General features: G+C 39.3%; 3 protein-coding genes across 4 annotated transcripts in view; 2 read left to right on the top strand and 1 right to left on the bottom strand.

Annotated features, from left to right (window-relative positions):
- Positions 1-1,268: 1,268 nt before the first annotated feature.
- LOC140378196 (perforin-1-like) lies at positions 1,269-3,620 on the bottom strand. Its single transcript, XM_072463920.1, is given in 3 exon segments — positions 1,269-2,115; positions 2,118-2,671; positions 3,042-3,620. Coding segments are annotated over 3 exon segments (1,566 nt in total). The 5' UTR covers positions 3,470-3,620; the 3' UTR covers positions 1,269-1,531.
- A 3,045-nt stretch (positions 3,621-6,665) lies between these two features.
- Positions 6,666-7,751, top strand: LOC140377643 (myeloid-associated differentiation marker homolog). Its single transcript, XM_072463120.1, has one exon. It carries the CDS (start codon positions 6,745-6,747, stop codon positions 7,639-7,641), a length of 897 nt encoding a protein of 298 aa, XP_072319221.1. The 5' UTR covers positions 6,666-6,744; the 3' UTR covers positions 7,642-7,751.
- A 1,619-nt stretch (positions 7,752-9,370) lies between these two features.
- The window catches only part of LOC140377061 (testis-expressed protein 2-like), a 48,367-nt gene continuing 35,931 nt past the window's right edge, over positions 9,371-21,806 (top strand). For both annotated transcript variants that reach the window (XM_072462343.1, XM_072462342.1), the window contains exons 1-2: positions 9,371-9,533; positions 10,382-10,475. The gene's annotated coding sequence lies outside the window, so the exon portion shown is untranslated. The remainder of the gene's footprint in view (positions 9,534-10,381; positions 10,476-21,806) is intronic.

The following is a 21,806-nucleotide window of genomic DNA, read 5'->3' as shown; positions in this document are numbered from 1 at the left end:
TGACACGTGCTCTCGATCTCAAATAGCTTTTTAACTTATAGGAACCTTTATAATTCATATTTGACTTCATGATAACAATGGGACATAATGACCTTGTTGTTTTGAGAAGATGAAAAAGTTGAAAGTCACTGTTGGTCTCTGTGTATCCAAAGCTATTGATCATGTACAGTCACAGATTGCTCCATGTGGTTGTTCTCTCTTGATAGAGGTTCGCCCCCTGCTGCTGAGCAAAAGAACTGCAGCACTGTCTCATGTTTTGCAATTCATTTCTTCACCACTCGAGGGCAGTTGTGTCTCGCATGGCAATTGTACCTTTAACTACAATGTGTCTGTAATCCTCGCATGACAATGTTATTCAGTCTAATCTTACCATACTAAATGTACAGATGGTCCATGCATTTTTATTAAAAATGACTTGTAAAAATGTAAAACACATATAATATTTTTTAATCTATAATAAACCATACTTATATTCAATTTTTAATGTAAAGTATTACTATGTATAACTTCCTGTGTAATTTCCTGTAACACTTCCTCTTTCTATGAAAAACTACACTATGAACCTAATTTATTAATAACTACACCATAAACTAAATTTATTAAAGTTTATAGTTTATAGTTTATAAACTTAATTTATTAAAAACTACACTATAAACTTAATTTATTAAAAACTACACTAAAAACTTAATTTATTAAAAACTACACTATAAACTTGATTTACTGAACATCTCAGGCAGAACAGAACAGAAAAGCATCTTGAGGATCACTGCTACTACTCTCTGCAGACAGACACACCGCTTTGTCTTTGTGGATGCTTTATTAAAGTAAAAAAGATAAAAGGTTACAAAGGGGACATTGAAATGATGAAAGATATATTCAGAAATGCAAACACAATTCTTTAGAGAGAGCAAATGCAGAAAAGGATTTAGCAAACCATTACAGTTCTGAGTTGTAACAATAGGTTGTGTTCAAATGACATTTCAACATTAATCTCCGTATTTTAAAATTGAGCTGGAGGACAGATCAGATTTATTTGTCAGATTGCAGATTTGTGGAGGTATTTTCTGGTTAATATCTCTGTGATTACTGAAATTATATATATATATATATATATATATATATATATATATATATTTATATATATATATATATATATATATTTATATATATATATATAATTAAGTAAAACTGCACAAACAAGAAAAAATGAAACATTTTTTTCACAATGGCTTCAGAAAGTCATTATTCGACTCCAAAGATGTGATTGGCGTCAGTTGAAAGGACACTAACCTGTACGTTTGATTTTGCAAGTTTAATATGGCTCAACATTTGTGGATTTTCAGTTTGGATGTTTCTTTCAAAAACAGAGAATCTCCTATTGAGCTCCTGAAATTATACTATTATCGAAACCCGGAAGGTGAACGCAACCAATTGGGTAAACTTTCTCCATAAAACTGCAGTCTACTTACAGAAAAGACAAGTTTTTAAGCCAGAACAATTTAAGATATTGGGTTGTTATTGGAGATCATGGTCATTCTATCTGTTCCCCGAGCACCCCGTTCCTGGTGTAGAAGCGATGTGCTATGGCGGGACTGAGAGGAGAGGCCATGTACTCCTGACACTGACCTCCTCCAAGGCCGGGAGCACACTCCACAATATAGGAGAAGAAAAGGGCCCCGTGATGAAACGTACAGGTATCGGCCACTTCCCCTTGACGCAAATTAAAGGAGCACTCTCCAAGCAGGTCACTATTCCAATAGGAATCAGAATCGTACACTTTGAACTGCAGCTTGTCTTTCATGTTTATGGTGATCGGGCCAAAATGAAAATCCTCCCACCATTTTGGGTTGTCATTGTTGCTAATAATCTTGGTACGTTTCACCTGTTCGCCGAAGGTCACCTCAACCGAACCGTCTGTCTTTGTCCATCTATCGCCGTACAAGTTTTGAGCATAGAGCTTGTAGACCCGGAGAGTAGCCTTACCTTTGCCAGTGGGGCAGCAGTTGGAGCGCAGATTGCTGTTACTATTGCACACACAAGCGCAAGGATCTCTCCGACTGGACCTGTGTCCGACTTTGCAGGGTTCTGAGCATTTTTTAAACAGTATGTTTTTATAATGTACTTCTCGACTTCATTTTTGATGCCCTTCTTTGCCTTGTGGTTATCAGGCAGAATGGTATGTAGAGGCGTTAGACTGTACTTGACCACATCAGGGGGACTTTTCAAACTAGTTAGCCACTGGTTGTACACAGAAGGACGGGAGTTTGAGAACAAGGTGGCGCCTGAGTTAACCTCTCCTCCTTTGATGTAAGTTAAGCGCTCACTAAACATTGTGCTAAATCTGACACCATGACCTAGCTTCTTGCCTTCAGCTTGGCAATGCTTGGTCATAGCGTCGATGCCTACCTTTCCCTGTATGTCGGCCGATGCTTCTACAGATAGACAATCGCTAACGTCAGATTCAGTCAGACCGTTTATACTAGCCTGACATGTTTTGACTGAAGTGATGGCTTTAAGCTCTCCACCTAAAAACACCCGTGTGATGTAATGTGTCCCGTACGATTCGATGACACTGCGATACTGAGCTGCCGAAGTGGAAGAATAAACTGGTAGAGAGGCCACCTCTGATATGAAGCTCTTGCTCATTGGTGGTTTGGGAGCCATTCTGAATCTGAAAAAACAATAAATACAAAGATTACAAATATGTCATGTACCTGACTTGTATTGTGAGGGCTTGTATCTGAAGGCTAGGGAAGAACTACTCCTGAAATGTTTCTCAGAACTTCTATAACAGTGGGATCATGTCATCTTATTTAGTTATTCATCTGTTTTGCTCTCTAAAAATGTAAAGGAAAAAATGTACCTTTGGAACCAGATGATCTCGTCTATTTGGAAACGTCACTAAAATTCTTAACAGGCAGTTTTTAGTCATTATTTGTTTTTGGACAAAATAGTATAATACTTTATACGTGCCATCTAGAAGGATATATTTAAATTATATATTTCATAATTGAACTAGTGAAATTTAAGCTAGTACTTACTGATAGTAACTGCAGTACACAGAATGTTTGTAGAAGTTGTAGCGATCTTCTTTGGATTTCTGCGTTGCAAACATGGCTTCTCTGGAGTGGGACCCACCCACGCCCATGCTCACAGTCGCAGATGGATCTACAGGGATGGTAAGACCGGCTTTCCAGTCGTTGGTTACAGATGAAGCTGAATCCTTGACCAGGGTTTCCACAGAATCGTAAGAAGTACTGGAGACTGACAAACTACATGTTGACACCGGCCTCCAGTCCACCACAGCCACAGGGACCTTCTGCTGTTGTCTCTTCATGTACACGTTGGTGTAGAGTTTGCAAGTGCCATTCTCCAAATCCCAGGTCTCACTATCGATGACGTACCCCCCTTTGCGCTCCATGGTGACAATGTCGAAGCCCTCTCCTCCCAAGTTGTACCCGGGGACCATGGGGGCTCTGCTGCACTCACTGGGAGAACCAAGGCGCACTGTGGACGCTCACACGGAGGAGCTAAGATGCCCAACAGGAGCAGAAGCCGACCGGTGTACCCCATCTGTAAGGAGAACAAAGCTTTATTGATCAACGACACTCATTCTTTCATTTCGAGAATATCCATAAGACAACTGTGGGCTGCAGACACTTACCTTAGCATCTACCGGCGAGTTCTGCTTCTTGGACCCAAAACCTGACTTAATATAGTGATTAGCCTTGGAGGTGGAGTTGGTTTTCACACCTTTTTTCTTAAAGGCCACTGTGGTTTCTTAACCCTTGTATGGTGTTCATTGTTTTGTTACTCAGCTGGTGTTCCGGGTCTGTTGGACCCGCTGTATTTTGGGGTTTTTAATTTAACCCAATAAAACAATTTTACGTTAAAATACTCAACAGATGTTTACTTTGTCCCAATTAGAAGCAATATAAACATCAAAATTATGTATAATATTAGCCCTCTAACTTTGTTATCACACACATATTTTTTTTTTTTTGTAAAATCAAGGAAATCAATTATACCCAAGATAAGAGTGGACAAAATCAAACTAATTTACAAATGAAGCAATCTTTTTCATGACGATAAACTTTTATTTACTTTAATTTCAATGAACTTCATTAGTAATCAGGTAATTTTAATAGCAAAACACAGTTTACACAACGCAATCTGAACACATGCAGTGACCATGTCAGTCTAGAGCCCATTGAACACATTATACAACACATGAGTGACACAGTTTGGTTGTGTGTCTGTTGCAAATGTATTTGTTGCACTTTATGCACATATACTGGGTCTTCCGGTCCATCTTGGGCCAACATACTTCACAGCATAACTTTTTCTTGCTGCAGGGGCAGAAACACAAATCTCTCTCTCTCTCACACACACACACACACACACACACACACAAACATCATGGGCTGCACAATACACACTCTTCTATTAATTAAATGAATATAGGAAATAATAACTGACATAAAAATATACAATCAGCTCTTGAAATGTAGAATGTTTTTCTCATATGCTGTACTAGAATTCAAGAATACATTAAACATTCTTGTTTTGTATCTTTCTTTCTTTCTTTGTGTTTGTTTGCTTGTATGTTTGTTTATTTGTTTGTATGTATGTTTAAGGTCTCTACTGCAGCAGAGACGACTTCCTAGGCTCCACTCTCAAAGTAAAACGATTACACATATAAGACATAAAGCAACACTAAAGTTTCAGTTCAATCATAAAAGTGATTCACGGTTTCCATTGATCATTTGACGTGTTTACATTTTAAAACTGTGATGTCTTAAAGCTCTTTACAGTTTTTTACGATTGAATAAACACTAAAATCTAAAGTTTAGCCCAATTATCAAAACCTTACACTCAAGGAGCAAAACTCGGCCTCAGATCTGCACCACTGTAACACAATAAGTCAGTTCACACTTTGTGCAAAACAACACACACAGTGATTTGCAACACTGAACACACTTGTGTGTATTTAGACACAGAAGTATATCAAGATGTCACTTCTTTGCAATTCTAAAGCATTGACTGTCAAATGACCACACCCATGTGCCAATCCATTGAACACTGCCTTTGTGACCAAACACAAGATCACTTAATTGTAAACACACCAATCAGATTTAAGCACTATAAAAATGTAGCAGGTGAGTTCACCAAACTGAACCAAAAATGGAAGGAAGAGGAAGAGTGAGGATGAGAAGGAGGAAGAGGAGAAGGAGAAGAAGGAGGAGGAGAAGGAAAAGAAGGAGGCAGAGGCCGTGCCAGAGGTCGAGGTCGAGGTAAAGGTAGAAGAAGAGGAAGACTTCAAGCAGGAGGAAGAGGGGGAGGAGTTTGGGAGGGTTCTTTTTTGTACTGGATAAAATGGTAATGTTCATGAAAAAAAAAAATCTTTTTCGCCATGTTGGCTTGAGTTTATGGAAAAAAATAAACAACGTTGTCAACAGCATTAGTCTTGTGTCCTGTGTGGTGTCTACAGTCATGCACACAAGTGTATGTAGTGTTCACTGTGTGTATTGTTTTGCACGTGCAAGTGTGAGCAGACATTGTGTTTACAGTTGTGCAAATCCGAGCCATGTTTTGCAAATTCACGGTGTACTTCACCCATACGACTCTGTGAACTTAGAAGCAGGATTAGCCGAAAGTGTTTAAGGTTTTCCACTGCAGTGTGTAACTGGTGCAAACATAGTTGAGTCATATGCATCGTGTGTTTCATATGGTAAAAAAATATGGTTTTGATCAATTAGTGTAGAGTTTTTACAAGAGTGTTTCATTTTGCAAAGGAGCTAAGGTGTTTTGATAATTGGGTTTGTGGTTGTGCTAATTGTGTGTAGGGTTTTGCTAAATAAAACAAAATCATCAAAATTGTGTTTATTCAATCGTAAAAAACTGTAAAACAATCAATCAATGATTTAATATGATGATGATTATTAAGTTTATGTTTATTTCTTAATTAAACTAAGGAGTTTGAGTTGAAGTAAATAAATACAAAAAACAAACAATAATTTAACTAATAACGGAAAAGATGCCTAACAATATAGACCTAATGAATTAATGTGTTTATTAAATTATATTAAATTATATTATTGATACATCAATTCATTAAAATCAATCAAATGTAAATGATAATTGTGCCTGGTTAATACATAAATAATATTTATATGTGGTCATAAGCTTACAATACTATTATGAATGGTGTTTTTTAACTTAATGGCACATCAAAATGAATGTACATTAATTGCATATGAGAAATGTCTCATTTTGTTACATTGAAGAATTCAGCTTCATATTTTACATCCATGAGAAAAAATGTCTGGTTGAAGCATGCTGCTGTTGCACACTGTATCACAGCAGCAGAAACAGGAACTACATTTCATGAGAATAAATGGTGGGAAGAAGATAACTGTGTTTGCGCACATTTTTGTGGTCCTTTGCAGCTTGCTGAACTGAGACTGAAAGTACTTCATGTCACTCTCTGAAAGGAAGTAGGTGGGGCTTGTTTTGAGAGGTGCCAAATAAATTCAGAGAGGTGAGAGGCTGAGGTTTCCGCTTAAAGATAAGATAGAACAGGTTAAATACTTTTAGTATTGTTCTTTTATATTTTATTATCATGACCATTCCTGGACTATGTTTTTCAATCCAACATTAGGATTAACTTTCAGTATATTTGTGTAAACTGTACTTGTATTTTTTTGGTCGTGGAATATTTGAAACTATACTGTTTTTGGAACAATGCCTGTAATTGTACTGGAAGCCCGAGACTTTACCAGCCCATTCTTCCTGGTCCGAACATGGGTAATCTTCTCTACCTGTGCCACCTTCAGTCTGGTTGCCTCTTTGGATTCTGTAGACTTAAACAAGGACCTGTTACAGCTCCAGACTTTTAAGACTTTCTGCATGTTTATTTGGTGTTTCTTCTTCTCCCTCACGCTCTTTATTCATATTCTGACCACTATTCAATTCCACAGCCTCCTGCCAATATCATGGAAAAATGTCATAGTCACCGTTGCTGTACTCGGAGCTTTTATGTCCTTGAGTGCTGCTGTGTTTTACCCATGGTTTATAATGGACAACCAAACACCAACGGCTCGTGCAATAGCTGCTGCCATAACTTCCTGTCTCACCTTTTTGGGATATGTGTTTGAATCCTTCATGCTTCAGTACCGCACAGACAGCCAAAAGGGCTACATGGGTAGCAAACCGGGCCTGCTCAAGACTCTCCAAGTGTGGGGAGGATGCCAGATGATTCCCCTGATTGTGGAGGCCATTCATGACATGCCCAGCAAAATCCACGGCTGGCAACTGTGGGTGTCTGTGGCCTCCTACACCATCTGCCTGACCATGTCTCTAATAACACTAGTGGTGATTCTAGGTGATTTTGCAGCTCGGTGTTGTCTGCCGTTAGATAGATTTCTGGCTGGGTTCAGTCTCATGGGAGTGGGCCTGTACATGTTGGCTGCAATCATCTGTTTTACAAAGATACTGCAACTAAAAGACCCACGGCACAACCTGCCACACAACATTATGAATTTGTTTATTATAGAGACAGTTGTTGCAAGTATTACTTTGATAGCCTACACTGTGGATCTAGCCTTTTCTATAAAGCAGCTGTGTGACAGAGGTCATTGATAAATGATAGAGCAAATTCCAAATACATCAAAACTGGTGCCAAATGATCTTTGTAAAAATGTAAGCCTAAAATGTAATTTAGTGATTTTCAGTTAGCACACGTTTTGCGATGCACATGACCTTTATAAAGTGAAATGAATATAAAGTCGACTTTCCACTTATTTGGTGTCAAAATGTTCTTGATTTATTTATATCAGAATCAGAAAAGGTTTATTGCCATTGTCAATGAACAGAATTCACAAACATAGGAACTTGTCCAGGTGATTTGGTGCAACATAAAACAATGAACAATGATAAAACAACCTACATAAGTCAAAAAGGAAAACAATTTAAATCTGTAATGGGATAAAAAATTAAAATAGGCGTACTATGTACAAAAAATGTACAGGTGAATTTACAGATGTAGGGCAGAAATTGAACAGTGCAGTGAGTGATTAAATTATAGTGAAAGTGACTGTTTAAGAAGTGTTCATGGGTACAACGACAGAGGGAAAGAAACTGTTCTTGTGGCGGGAGGTTCTGGTCCGGATGGACCATAGCCTCCTGCCTGAGGGGAGTGGCCTCCTGCCTGAGGGGAGTGGCCTCCTACCTGAGGGGAGTGGCTCAAATAGTCCGTGTCCAGGGTAAGAAGGGTCGGCTGTGATCCGACCTGCAGGTCCCAGAGCCCTGGAGACATACAGGTCCTGCAGAGATGGAAGTCCGTGGCCGATCACCTCAGCAGAGCGCACAATGCTCTGTAGTCTCTGTTTGTCCCTGGCTGTGGCTCCAGCGTACCACACGGTGATGGAAGAGGTGAGGATGGACTCAATGATGGCCGTGTAGAACTGCACCATCATCTGCATTGGCAGCTTGGCTTTCCTCAGCTACCGCAGGAAGTACATCCTCTGCTGGGCCTTCCCGGTGAGGGAGCTGGGACGGTACAATTGAACATTGTCACTAAGCAGGTAGATTATGTCATGTACATAAGGCTTCTAGCCACAGGATAAGCTGCAAACTCTGTCCCCGGTTAGACATTTAAAGGAGGTTAGTAAAATAAATAACTACAAAGTAAGTACAAAAAAACACAGATAAGTATGAAAAATACTTACAGAATATACAGAAACCTTATGTCCCTCGGGGACATAAGGTTTCATTCATTCATCTGTAATAACATGCTCCTGTTTTAGCGTGCTTCACAAGTTGCACTTACTTTTGTTTGAACATTGTGTAGTAAATATTGACTATGAGGTAACCATTACATTATTTGGAGTAGTTACACAAGATATACACTAGAGAGCAGTGTCATTCTTTTTCTCATACATTAAATAGATATGTATTCAGCCTATTATTTAAGGTGTTTCACATTGGAGAAAATAAGCATGGTGATATTACTGCCATAGCAAATAATAATACAACTTTTATGAGATATTATTGGACAATTACCAGCCACATTTAACCCCTGGTCGTAGTTCGTTCCTACAGTGTTTGCTTTGTCACATTTGCACTGTCAATATTCCTTGACGATCTCCCTTATTTCCCACACAAACTGCCACACGACACGGTTTAAAGCGCATTTACATATCACACTGTTTACGTTGTCACATCTGCTCCAGACATGCGCAGTCGAGTCACAGAACCATCGATCGCTCCGCCATTAAAGCGGGAGGCGCCGCTCGGACTCGACTGCTCCGGTCTGAACTGATTTGCAACGTTTTTTCTTCAAGGAACTGGCTCCATATGAGTTGAGTCGCCAGTGTTGTCAACAGGCCCCGGGCGAAACGAGCCGCGGAAAGAACTTGGTACGAGGAAAGCAGTGTCGTTAACTCTTTGGATTATCTAGAGAAGTTACAACTGGACGGGCTGTGAACAAAGGTGTATTGTTTCTACGCCATTTTTGAATCCGGATCCACACGGTAAGTCACTTCTTCTCTCGTGTTATCGATCCTGCGGTAGCCGACTGTCGCGTGGACTTTAAAAACTCCAGGGCTCAATTGTTCTTTTACTTTTATATCTCCTGGAATTATTGTGTAACACGAGCAGCACTTTTAGTGTTTCAAATGCCATTGCGTTTCTGATGTTGCATCACGAGCTAATCTGGTTTTACTTGTCTTTTTAAAACGAGTAAAACCTCCTGAAGGCTATTTATGCCTGTTCCAAATCTGACCACTCATTTGTTTTTTTTAGAATTGTTTAATAAAAATAAAAAATAATAATAATAATATATATATATATATATATATATAATTATTATCACAATAACACAATAAGGAACTATTTTTAATTTCCATGGTAGACATCATTTTTAGTTTGCTTACAATTTTCTAGCTTTAAAATCATATTTGAGCTTCACCAAAAGTACCATTAGTTGTAAAGTAGGCCTGGGTCATATATATATATATATATATATATATATATATTGCAGATAACATTTAAAACTATTGTGGGGTTAACATTTCTCTTCGAAAGCTCAGGATAAATCCAATACGTCTCTCATAATTTCCTAATAAATAAAGAAGTAAAAGTTAATTGTATAGATTACAATTGATATAAGTGTCTCTAAACCCGGCGGTGTATCACGTCGGTGTATCTGGCCTTGATTTGTCATATTTTGTGGTTAATCCCAATTCATTCAGTGAAATCACACATGTTCCACTTCTCTTCCGCCTCCAGTTTATTTCATTCCGCAATTTAGGATGTTGTTGTTTCCACGTTGTCCTGTCTGTCTAAAATTCACTTGCTTTGTCCCTGATTTGTGCCCCAGCATCTCTGCGGGCGCCGAGGACATGTGAAACCTGACTCTGCTGCCTAGACAGATGCGAGACCCAGGCTGGATTGAATGGCACTGAGGATACAAGGTAAGCACTTTGCCAGTAAAGTGGTACTCCATATTGATCGGTTCCCTGAGTAACTAAACGACCTCGGTCATGTCTGAGGGAGAGAGAGGCAAACAAAGAGGCTGCAGTCAAAGGGACCTCAAGGACGGCCGAGCGCACAGCCAGACGTGCGGCATTATGGACTGGAGTCTGCACGTAAACATTTACAGATACAGCAGGCGACGAGTCCTTGATTTGTAAGTCTCAGTTAAGGCTGTGGCCGTCGGCCTCATGTTGTTGACCTCAAGATGTTTTACCAAATTACCACATGCAGTTCATATTTTGCACTTTGTCCTGGTCACACATCAAAAAGTGGAGATGATCATGTTCCAGTTTGTTCCTGCAAAATCAAGCAAAGTATATCAACTGTAAAGAGAAGAGTGTTTTCATTGAATCAAACACATATTTTAATGAGGAGAAGCATCAAGTTGTCCAAGTCTTGAAGTTGAGTCACTGCTATTCAACTGGCACTGCAGGTTTAGTCTGATTTCACTTTGCATTTATAATTACCGTAAGTATTATATTTGAACAGAAACCCTCATCATAGTCCACTTATCCATATAATGCACTGTTGAAAATGTCTTTAGCTACAGAAAATGTAATACCTGCATTAAATATATGTTGTAAAGTATTCTGTCACACAGTCCAATCAGTGTTGTATTCTGAATACTTAGAATACATTATATTATGGTGTAGAAATGGTGGTATTGGATAGAAACAGCTTTATGTTTGTGGCACTTCCTGTTCAGCATTAATTATCACTAATTGGAGAAAGAAAATTCACAGATGTCTGCACCATGAGAGTTTTGTTTTCTTTTTTCATCTCACTAATACCATGCAGTTTGAAGAGGACATTACGTGATTAAGCTTCACAATATATGATTTTAATTTTAGGAAAGTAACTGTATTCTGAACAATACTATAAAAAAAGAGTAATTGTACTCCGTGTACTGCAATGCAGTTGCTCAAAATGTGTATTCTGAAGACGTGTTTTTGTTATTTGAGTAAGTGTAGCAAGTTTATCTTCTTAAAGATAAAAGGTTCTAAAAGGTAAATTTGCCTTCGATGTTTAGAAGTTTGCCCTCTGTCATCAGTGCTGTTGACTGTGTATAATGAACCTAAGAAAGGCCAGTTTTGAGCTCCATAGTATTGGCTTAGATCGTTATCTAAGACTTGTTCATTGCCCGAATAAATATAGTCTTGTTTTGCGTAACTGAAAGCCCCGCAGTGTTTAGTATCAACACAAATGAGACGTTTTTCAGGTTTCTTTTTCCGTTCCACATTGAACCGCTGCTATTTCTAGAGTCTTAGTACCTTGAAGTTTTCTAGTCCTACGTCATTGCACTGCTTTTAATGTCTCGAGATCAGAGGCACGTTACAAAAATCGATGGATGGACCGAAGAAGCTGAGGCGCAGATGATAATGCACGACTTTAATTTGTCCATGAGTGCTTAAAATGGCCTTCAATTAATTCATGTCGTATCCATGCAGGGATTTCTATGGCACATTTTTATCAGTTATTTGGACTGCAACTAACAATTATTTTGCAAATCAATCCAGTGCATCTTGAGAATGTAAACACAGACAAAATACAACAAAATAGACATTTCCCAGTAATTTCTGATGCAGTTGGTGCTCTTTCTGAGTCCTAAATAATCCGCACATGTTGGACTCTGTGTCTGGTCCGGATTAGAATTATTTGATTACTAAATTAGTTGCTGATCATTTCAATATCAGTTTGGTGCTGTCAATGCTATTTGTTTTTTCAGCCCCATTTTTCATGACAAAATTAGAATAAGGGAGGCCACCAGTATAATCTCTATTCTTTATTCTCTTACCTTTTAGGCATCGTTTGGTCAATGAAAACGCATGAAGGATTTGTCTACAGTTTAAAAAGGCAGCGATTAGTACTTATCTGAAATATTTTATTGTGTGTTGTTTTGATCTTGATTTACAGTTTGGTAATTGCGTGAGTTTGTCGGGTTTGACTGAAGAGATTTCGAAGGTTTAGGATTTTGACGTCAAATCTGGCTCTTTTTCCAGAGGTAGGCTGCATGTTGGGAATGATTTTAAAACATGATTTGGACTTGTAACATGCTCTTGCGACTTCTTCAACCAGGGCTCAACAAAACTAAAGATTTTTGGGTTATATCTAGGCGACTGAAACGGCACCAACTACTTTTATCGCAGTGCTTTGATCTTTCTGTTAGTTGTGATGGCAAAAATCCCAATTTTTCTTCACTCTAAAATAGGCACGTAATTATCTAATCATCTTATTGTGCAATAAATGGAAGGTGGCTCAATATGTGTCCTGTGTTTGCACTTGTGGGGATTTTTTCTTTTGAACTGTAGATGGTTGAATAATTAAAGCTGGGGCTCCTGATTTTCACATTGTAAAACCGTAAGCACATTTTAAATCTGTGTAACTCCTCCCTCACTCTCACAAGCTCCTCCCTCACTCTCACAAGCTCCTCCCTCACTCTCACAAGCTCCTCCCTCACTCTCACAAACTCCTCCCTCACTCTCACAAACTCCTCCCTCACTCTCACAAACTCCTCCCTCACTCTCACAAACTCCTCCCTCACTCTCACAAGCTCCTCCCTCACACTCACAAACTCCTCCCTCACTCTCACAAGCTCCTCCCTCACTCTCACAAACTCCTCCCTCACTCTCACAAACTCCTCCCTCACTCTCACAAACTCCTCCCTCACTCTCACAAACCCTTTGGCATGTCGATAATATTCCCATACATTCATTTTCAGGCACGTGCACAGCTTTGAAACAGCTTTTTTCTGACCTCAAGGTGAACCTGTGGACCACCCAAGCACAGCCAATCAGAGCGCTGCTTTTGCCTCGTATTTCCTGGTTTACATATGCATATATGTAAACCATAATACGTTATTATAAGCTCTTAGCAAAGTGCTTCTTTTACGATATACACTTTGGGGGAAGACAAAAAAGTGCTCCTTTTTAAAACAAAAAAGTCAGCTACGCCCGCTTTAACATTTGACTCATTATATATATATTATATACAAATGAAAGTGTTTAATTCTGCAATTGATTTGATGCTGATCATGTTTTGTTTTTTTAACAATAATATAGATTCTGAGTCACAAAAATGCTTCACTGGGATTCTCCTGCTTTAGAGTCGATGTGTCTGTGGCATTGAGGAGTTTCAATATTATTGTTTATTACCAATATACACTTCAGTATTTGTTATTGCGACAGTTCTACTCTAAACCCCTACTTTAAAAGATCTTGTATTTGCAATGTTTACAGTTTGTTAGGGTTGTGTGTTATTATTGTTGTGCATAATTACAAAATGGAATATAAGGATAATACGCTTAACTACTGCCTGATTGAAAGCGTTTTATTTTACTGCTCTGTTTTCTCAGTTAATCCCACATGATAATCACAATCAGATCTCACATTTATCGCTGAATATTAAATAGTGATCGCTATTCTTTCTGACTCCAACCAATCACAAGCAGGTTTTGTACCTTGAGGAAGCTCAGTGCAAAAACATCTGACACCTGCTCAGATATAGAAAGGTGTCACATGTCAGTCGACTGTGGAGGTGTTGGCAAATCTTAAAGAACACAAGTCAATGGGTGTGAAAATCAACAATTTGGAGTGCACTCTATTTTAAAGGTGCACTATAACTTCCAACTTCTTGGATTTTTCCCGTCACAGTTGTGTTTATTGCTAACAATAGCTGGAATAAACAAGCATTGTTATTAAGATAAGATAAGATAATCCTTTATTGTCCCACATGGGGAAATTTCATTGGTGCAACGCAGGTAGATACAGAGGTAGATACAGAAGAACAGATCACTTATAGGAAGTCTGAAAAACACTTTCAGTAGAAGATCTCCTATAAATAAATAAAAAACTCCCATAGACAAATAAATAAATACATAAATACCATTGCATGTGATCACGACAGTAATTGCACATGAATATGTGTCACGACAGCACATAGATTGCACATGAATTTCACAGTAATTGCACATACGACAGAATTGCACATCAGTATTAGGTTAGGTCAGTATTGCGACGGGATAACGTGACGATCTCCGGGTAAGACGACTGTTCTCTGCAGTTTCATGAGTTCCTCCTTTGTGAGTGACATTTACTTTTTGAAGAAACTGTACTTTTTCAGCCCGCATAATTTACTCCTAGAGGAATATTTAGTTTTGAAGTAACAGTACTCTTACTTGAGTACCGCAAACGTTTTGTTAGTCTTCCCACTGTGAGTAAAAAGACGACATTGATCACCTTGACAATATAATACACTGTTTATCGTTTTGTCCAAATTATAAATGGGATGTTATGTCCTGACTCACCGTTACTCCTACAATTACTTTTGACCTAGTTTCCCCAAGTACCTTTTTACTCTTACTTGAGTCAGTTCTTGCACCACTACTTTTGTACCTTTACATGATTCACTAATCATAATTTGAGGTAACGTTAGTCTTACGTGAGTAACATTTTGCCCTACTGTATCCACCTCCTTTTTTTTTTTTACAATGCGGTAAAACGGACAGTCATTTCCTTCTTCACATGTTTGTCCCGTTTCCCCATGACCGGCGCACTTCTGACCACGCTCCGCCTACACTCTGTCGCCTACGCACTGTCGCCTACGCACTGTCGCCTACGCTCTGTCGCCTACGCTCTGTCGCCTACGCTCTGTCGCCTACGCACTGTCGCCTACGCTCTGTCGCCTACGCTCTGTCGCCTACGCTCTGTCGCCTACGCACTGTCGCCTACGCACTGTCGCCTACGCACTGTCGCCTACGCACTGTCGCCTACGCTCTGTCGCCTACGCTCTGTCGCCTACGCTGTCGCCTACGCTCTGTCGCCTACGCTCTGTCGCCTACGCTCTGTCGCCTACGCACTGTCGCCTACGCACTGTCGCCTACGCACTGTCGCCTACGCACTGTCGCCTACGCACTGTCGCCTACGCTCTGTCGCCTACGCACTGTCGCCTACGCTGTCGCCTACGCTCTGTCGCCTACGCTCTGTCGGCCACGCACCTGTCCATTGCACTGTTGTCCTGTTCACTGTTAAGTTCCCTCCACGACTGACCTATTTACACTTCTCTCTTGTGCGTTCAAAGATCACTGGATATGCCATACATGGATGAATAAATGCATCTGACCCAGCGACACAATAACCTTTACAGATACGGCTGAATAATGATTGATACACAAAGAAGTTAGGACTGGTTGACTTATCGAAAGATCGAAATCCAGAGCGTCTATTCATGAATGATGCGGTTGGAGTTTTGCATCGTGAGGTCCACAGCTAATACACGGATAGATGTTCGACTTTGTTAATAAACGGCACAGAATGAAAGTTAATGTTCATGAAATCATTACTAAAGGCCATTCCTGTTTAGTTTTTGAAAAGCCCAAATTGAATCAACAAGAGATCGATCAATTTGAATAAAGAAACAAAACTATAAACATCAGTTGAAGGTAGTGTGTGCAGCATATTCCATTGTTAATGTAAATGGATATGTAGCAGTTTCTTCTGATATTTTGCTCTTGATGTTTTATTTGGTTAGTTACAAGCCCAATAAATGGAGGAGACAGAGTGCGGGTTTAGCTTAACTTGATTATCGTGTGTTACCAAAGTGTTTTCCATCGGAACAAACAAAATAATCTTAAACAGTGAAAAAGTCAGATAATATTCTATTTCCTAAAACGACATTTGTCAATACAACTTACAAACATGATTTTTGTGAATACAATTAGTAGTGTTTTTACCTCGTACAGTGTTTTTGAAGGGGAATGGTGCCTGGACAAGCTTGTTGACAGAAAGCCTTGATGGACCGCTGTACTTTGTTCACACAGCGTTGTTAAAACTGACCTGCTTTTTTCTCACTGCCCCAGTAAAATCTCTCCAGTCTGGATTGTGAACTGCGCCGACCTCTTTTGTTGGCAGGAAGACAAAGAGAAATGAAACTTTGCTCCACACGTTGAAAGAGAGCATTTTAGTGGAGTGTGGTTGAGTTTCAGGCGCGGTAAATGCCAGCTTTGGCAACTCATCGATGTAATGTAAAACTCACTTTTCTCTCTTCAAAGTGCTTTTTGATTGAATTATACAAGTGTGGTTAGAGCTGCGGGGTTTTAGTTCACACTCACTACAATTAGACTGTTACGACAACTGTTAACACACGCACACACACACACTCACGCGCACACACACGCACACACACGCACACACACGCACACACACACACACTTTTGATTTGACTTGATTTGACACAGTTTGTAATGAAAGAGCAGCGTCTGTCACATGAGTGATTATCAGAGCACTTTGTTGGACATGTGATGTTGTTCAGATTTCACAAGTCCAGGCCAATTGAACTGTAAACCCATCTAAAACTTGTAAATTAATCTATTTAAAAAATATAATTTTATTTCAAGTGCAAAAGGCAAGTGAATCATCAATTCCAATTCTCGCATTGAGTTGTTTGATTTCTGTTATTTTTATTTATTAATCTTTTTTTATTGTTTTAAATCAAGACCTGTGACTTAATCCGTCTTTGGTTTGATTAAATTTATTTCAAACTTATTAAATGAATAAATATGTATTAATTTAGAAAACCCTCCTTGCAAGAACATTATTATGTTTTGTTTAAATGACCTTTAATTGGTGAACTGGTTTAGGATAATAAGTGCTGCGCACCCCTCAGATTGACAAACGGAAACATCTCCTGGTGGTTCTTAAAGCCTCCTCTTGCTGACAGAACACTGCTTTACTCTGCTTTAGGTCAGCTACACAACACACAACAAGTGTTTGTAGATAAGCAAAATATTGGAACATTTGGAAGCAGACAGGTCGACGAGCTTGTCAGTTGTTAATAAAAGTAGTTGTATTTTATGTTCTCTACAATGGGGAAGTCACAATAACAAATGTCAGTTATTGTGGGGGGTGGTGGTGGTGGTGGTGGTGGTGGTGGTTGGGGGGAGACAGGTGCAGCGCTGTCCAACCGCCTCTGAAATAATGACCATGTCTGAGCCGTCACAGATGCCACGCTGCCTCTTGGATTCAGACTTTTGTGTTTCTGTCATTCATCTCGGCACCGTGACCCAAATTGTGCAGCCTCAATCGCACACTTCAGGTGAGAAGTGCAGGGACTAAGGATAAATATAGCACAACTATAAATAACAGCTTGAGAATTACATCAAATGAGACAGACTTTTGGAAGAAAACGAGTCAAACCAAGAAAAAACACCACAATGGATCATCATATTGACTTACTCTTTATGATACATGATAAATATTAGCTTGACCATGTGTCCCATGTTTTGCAATGATGTGCTCTAAACCAGGGACATTCTGCTGTATGTCTGTGGGTTTCGTCTCCTCACATATGCCATCATTTTAGGACTTTTTTCCAGTGTTTTGAACCACACCTTATCACGGATGAGCTTTTCTTGAAATGCATCTATTTTTTTCTTTGATCCGGTTGGTTTTAACATGCTTTAATGAAACCATCTCCTTGGTGCATAGAACATATAAAGGAACACTTGGTGAGTTTGCGGCCCTCTGCGTGGAATAGCAGTGGGGCGGAAATGTGATTATTGCACTCGGATTAGAAGAAGCCGTAGCAGTTGTGCAGGAGGTAACCAGGACGTGTAATCTGCTGCTAACCTCACAGTGTGACTTGGCGATAGCAGGAATTCTTCTGTGAATCTGGGGGGAATTCATGATTGTTAATGGAGATTGTTGCCTCGGTGAGCAACATGTGGTGATAAGTCTTTTCCCCAGATGTGCTTGGATTCAGTCACACACGCACAGGGTCTGGGACTGGCCATTCTCACTCCATAGACAGTTATTTGACAATGACATGATATTGCTGGAAAACTGTATCCGACAATATTTAAATAGAATAATTTTATTTTATCATTTGACTGTTCCGACAGGGCGGGGTATTGCCTTTTGGAGCTAAATACAAGGTGTGTCTTAATGGAAATCCCGTAAAACCGGCATTAAAAGCTGACTAAAATGCTTGGATTACATAGAGTAACAAAAGGCTTCGAAATATAATGTAGTTAACATCAGACTTCAATTGTCCTATGATTAAATCACATTTTCAGCTCTGTAGATTCAGCCTTAATGCAGCAGTCAGCAGATCAATGTGTAGAGCTACAACTCTGCAAATTATGATTATTGTATGTAGTTAAAAAGTCGCCTCTGTAATGACATCACATATTGCCAAGAAGTCTGACATGATCCTGTATCAACACTTGTAGTACAGCCCTATTTCTGACCTGAGCCACAGGAAGAGCTGAATCGAGCAGCTGCCAATCAAAAGAACCCTTTTGAAAGACTGAAAATAAATACAAAATCATGGCTTCATATTTTGTAGTTTGACCTAAATGCATTAAAGTTTTCTGAGCAACCGATGCAGAAGAACTGGACCTGTAACTGTAACGTGAACTTTGATAGTTTGATATATTGATACAGAAAAATATCACGATAAGCGATACCAAGCAAAACGATAACACTACAGCAGGATAAATATCATAAGCACCTTTCTAAATGTAGAATATTGTTAAAAAATGTAAGCTGCAACAAATGAAAAGCCAAATGAAACACTTTAGTAGTCAAATCTGTTTGCATTTATTAAACGATGAGCTGATATTGTATTGATCGTGACAGACTTATTCAGAACTATTATGCTCATTCTAATTTGCCCAATTGTTAGTGACGCTGAGGCAGAAGTGGATCAGTGTCAGACGTTTGTCACAGCAGCAGCATTAGCAGTGGACACGCATGATTCCTCAGGGTTTGTTGTAGATACGGTTAAGTGGTGAAGTGAGGCCTGCGTTCTTCTGTGTCCCGGCCTGGCGTTGGGTTTAACATGGCCTTTTGTTGTTTGAATAAAATCGTTGTTGATATCGAGCACTATACCCGTCTCATTTAATTGGGGATTTTTACCTCCTTGTGTCAGTTTTGCTCCGTCACATGCTTCCCACGCAGCTCATAATATGATCAAGAAACGGAGCTATTCCAAAAACGAGAATGTTTCTTCTGTTTTAATAGATAAATAGGATGCAAAATGTCAAGTAAAGCAAGTATAGTATCTAAAAAAAGGCCTTATTCCTTATAGTTATGCAAATTAAAATGCTGTAATTCATGAATAATCTTGAATGGCCTCAGGAAAGATGTAGAATAATTACAGTACAGTCTACAGTTTTTATTCCATAGCAATAGCATAATATTCAATCAAACTATGAACAAACGTAAAAGTGAAAAAGATAAGATAATATGACAGACGTTGTATTGGGACTAACAATATGGACAATTTGGCCCATTGAAATGTGTGTTTTATGGACACAAACACTGGCCCTTGCTTCAGTGCTTTTAATATTTGCATTTAAACAGGATCTATTTACATTTTCAAACGGTCACCGAATGTATCCAGAAGAACAGCAATATAAAACGCAGTAGTCATGACCGGGTGATTTCAGTTAATCATTAATCGTGATGATTCAGTTCATATTACTACAACATAATAATCATGACAATTCAAGAAGCAAAATTGAGTCTCTTCACTTCAGCATCGTCCAGACAGATACAAAAGTAAACCCTTTTCCACACCTTATTTTATTTTTTCATTAAGAAAGTTACATTTCATAAAGCTGGTCACAAACTTGAGGAATAGTAATGAGTTCACTGTTGTTTGGTCATGGGCTCTATTTGTTTTTTGAAGAGAAATCTATAAGGTGAACTATAACTTTTCTGGTGGAAGGTCTGCCTCTTGCTTGTCGCCATGGAGAGTGTTTTGACTGGGATGTTTCACAGTATGGCATTAAACGTATTGATCTTACATTGACTTAATTACACGTGTTTTTATTGCTTGAAAAATGCACATAAAAACCTGTAACTTGGCCTGTGGTGTCACGTGCTTGTCTTTATTCAATGAAAAATCCACATTAGACCACAGCATGTAATATAACGTCATAGCCCCTTGAATCGTTGCATAGCTGTCATAAAAACAATGTTGCTGGGCTGTCCTCTCCAGTCTGGTTTCAGAGGTTGGTGCAGAATGCGCTCACTGCTTTGCCATCCCCGCCTCACCAGTCCATCTGCATTCTTCACAACAGTTCTGCTTTTGTTTCCGTTGTTTTTGTCACACGCTCCGGTCTACAGAGACATCGCCCTCTTACCTCAGGGACGGCATTCGCATTTAGCCTGCGTTCGCTTGCCTACTCCTGCGCCATTCGCCAAGGGAATAGATCACTGTTGTGCCAGCCTGTACTACATTTGTTTTTCTTTCACTGCAAGAGTTTGGAGTTTGAGTCTAAAGCCCATATGACGGGTTCTCATGTTCTTCTAATTATGATGTTTGGTGAGATAGTTCTTGTGGTGAATATTAGTTTTTCATCAATCAAGTTGCAATTTGTGAAGAAAATGTGACAAATGTAAGTTGAAAAGTACAGGAAATTCCAAGTGCCGAGTTCTTCAACAGAATACTTCCACCTATGTCTTCAAAAAGTGCCATGTTGTAAAAAATGCTGAAAATTTGCACACAACTTACAGCTTTTATAACAGTTTAAACAAGCATTTAAAGGTGGTATGGATGATTTTTTTTTTCAGCAAATTTTTTATCATATTTCCTCGTGGTGTGGATAAATCATTTGTCCTGCCACGTATCAATCATAAAACGCACCTATCGCTCACCTGCTGCCGTGTGCGGTTCGTGCCCACGTTTTCGCGTGCCTAAGCGCATGGATCTATCATAATATAGTTCCCTCAGTGTACGGGGCAAAATGAAGACGGAGAAAGACAGTTCGAGCTGACGCAGAAGTGGACAGAAATCTACGGGAGACGAGCGATGCGATGCGCTCCGTTGCGCTAATAAACAAACGCACGTGTGTGTTGTATCAGTCCGCACGGGGGAGTGCACATGCGCACTTCCGCCTGCGTTCTCAAATCGCCGAAAAATCGTCCATACCACCTTTAACAAAAAGAACATGTTTTCAGATGTAATTGTTGGCCACATCATCACTATTGCATGATTTAAATTAATTTAGGCTTGTTTGCAATCTGGTTGCTTAGTAACCGTTGTGGATTTACCTCTACCTATTTCATATTTGATTCTACAAAATAGCTGCGTGATCTTTCAAATTAAGGGGATATTTTTGCACTTTTGTGATGCATCACATTGCTCTACTTTTGCAACACTACAAAACCAAACTCTTTATGTATACCGTATTTTCCGGACTATAAGTCGCACTTCTTCATGGTTTGGCTGGGGGGGGACCTTATACCTCGGAGCGACTAATATGTGGC

This window comes from Eucyclogobius newberryi, unplaced genomic scaffold, assembly GCF_026437365.1.
Source record: "Eucyclogobius newberryi isolate DKJ021-1_F unplaced genomic scaffold, fEucNew1.0.hap1 SCAF_4, whole genome shotgun sequence".
NCBI classification, from domain to species: domain Eukaryota; kingdom Metazoa; phylum Chordata; class Actinopteri; order Gobiiformes; family Gobiidae; genus Eucyclogobius; species Eucyclogobius newberryi.
The sequence above is the reverse complement of the archived record's forward strand: the minus strand, read 5'-3'. Positions and strand labels throughout refer to the sequence as shown.

Excerpts from the sequence above, each read along its gene's own strand:
- LOC140377643 (XM_072463120.1), top strand. The coding sequence starts at position 6,745 with ATGCCTGTAATTGTACTGGAAGCCCGAGACTTTACCAGCCCATTCTTC.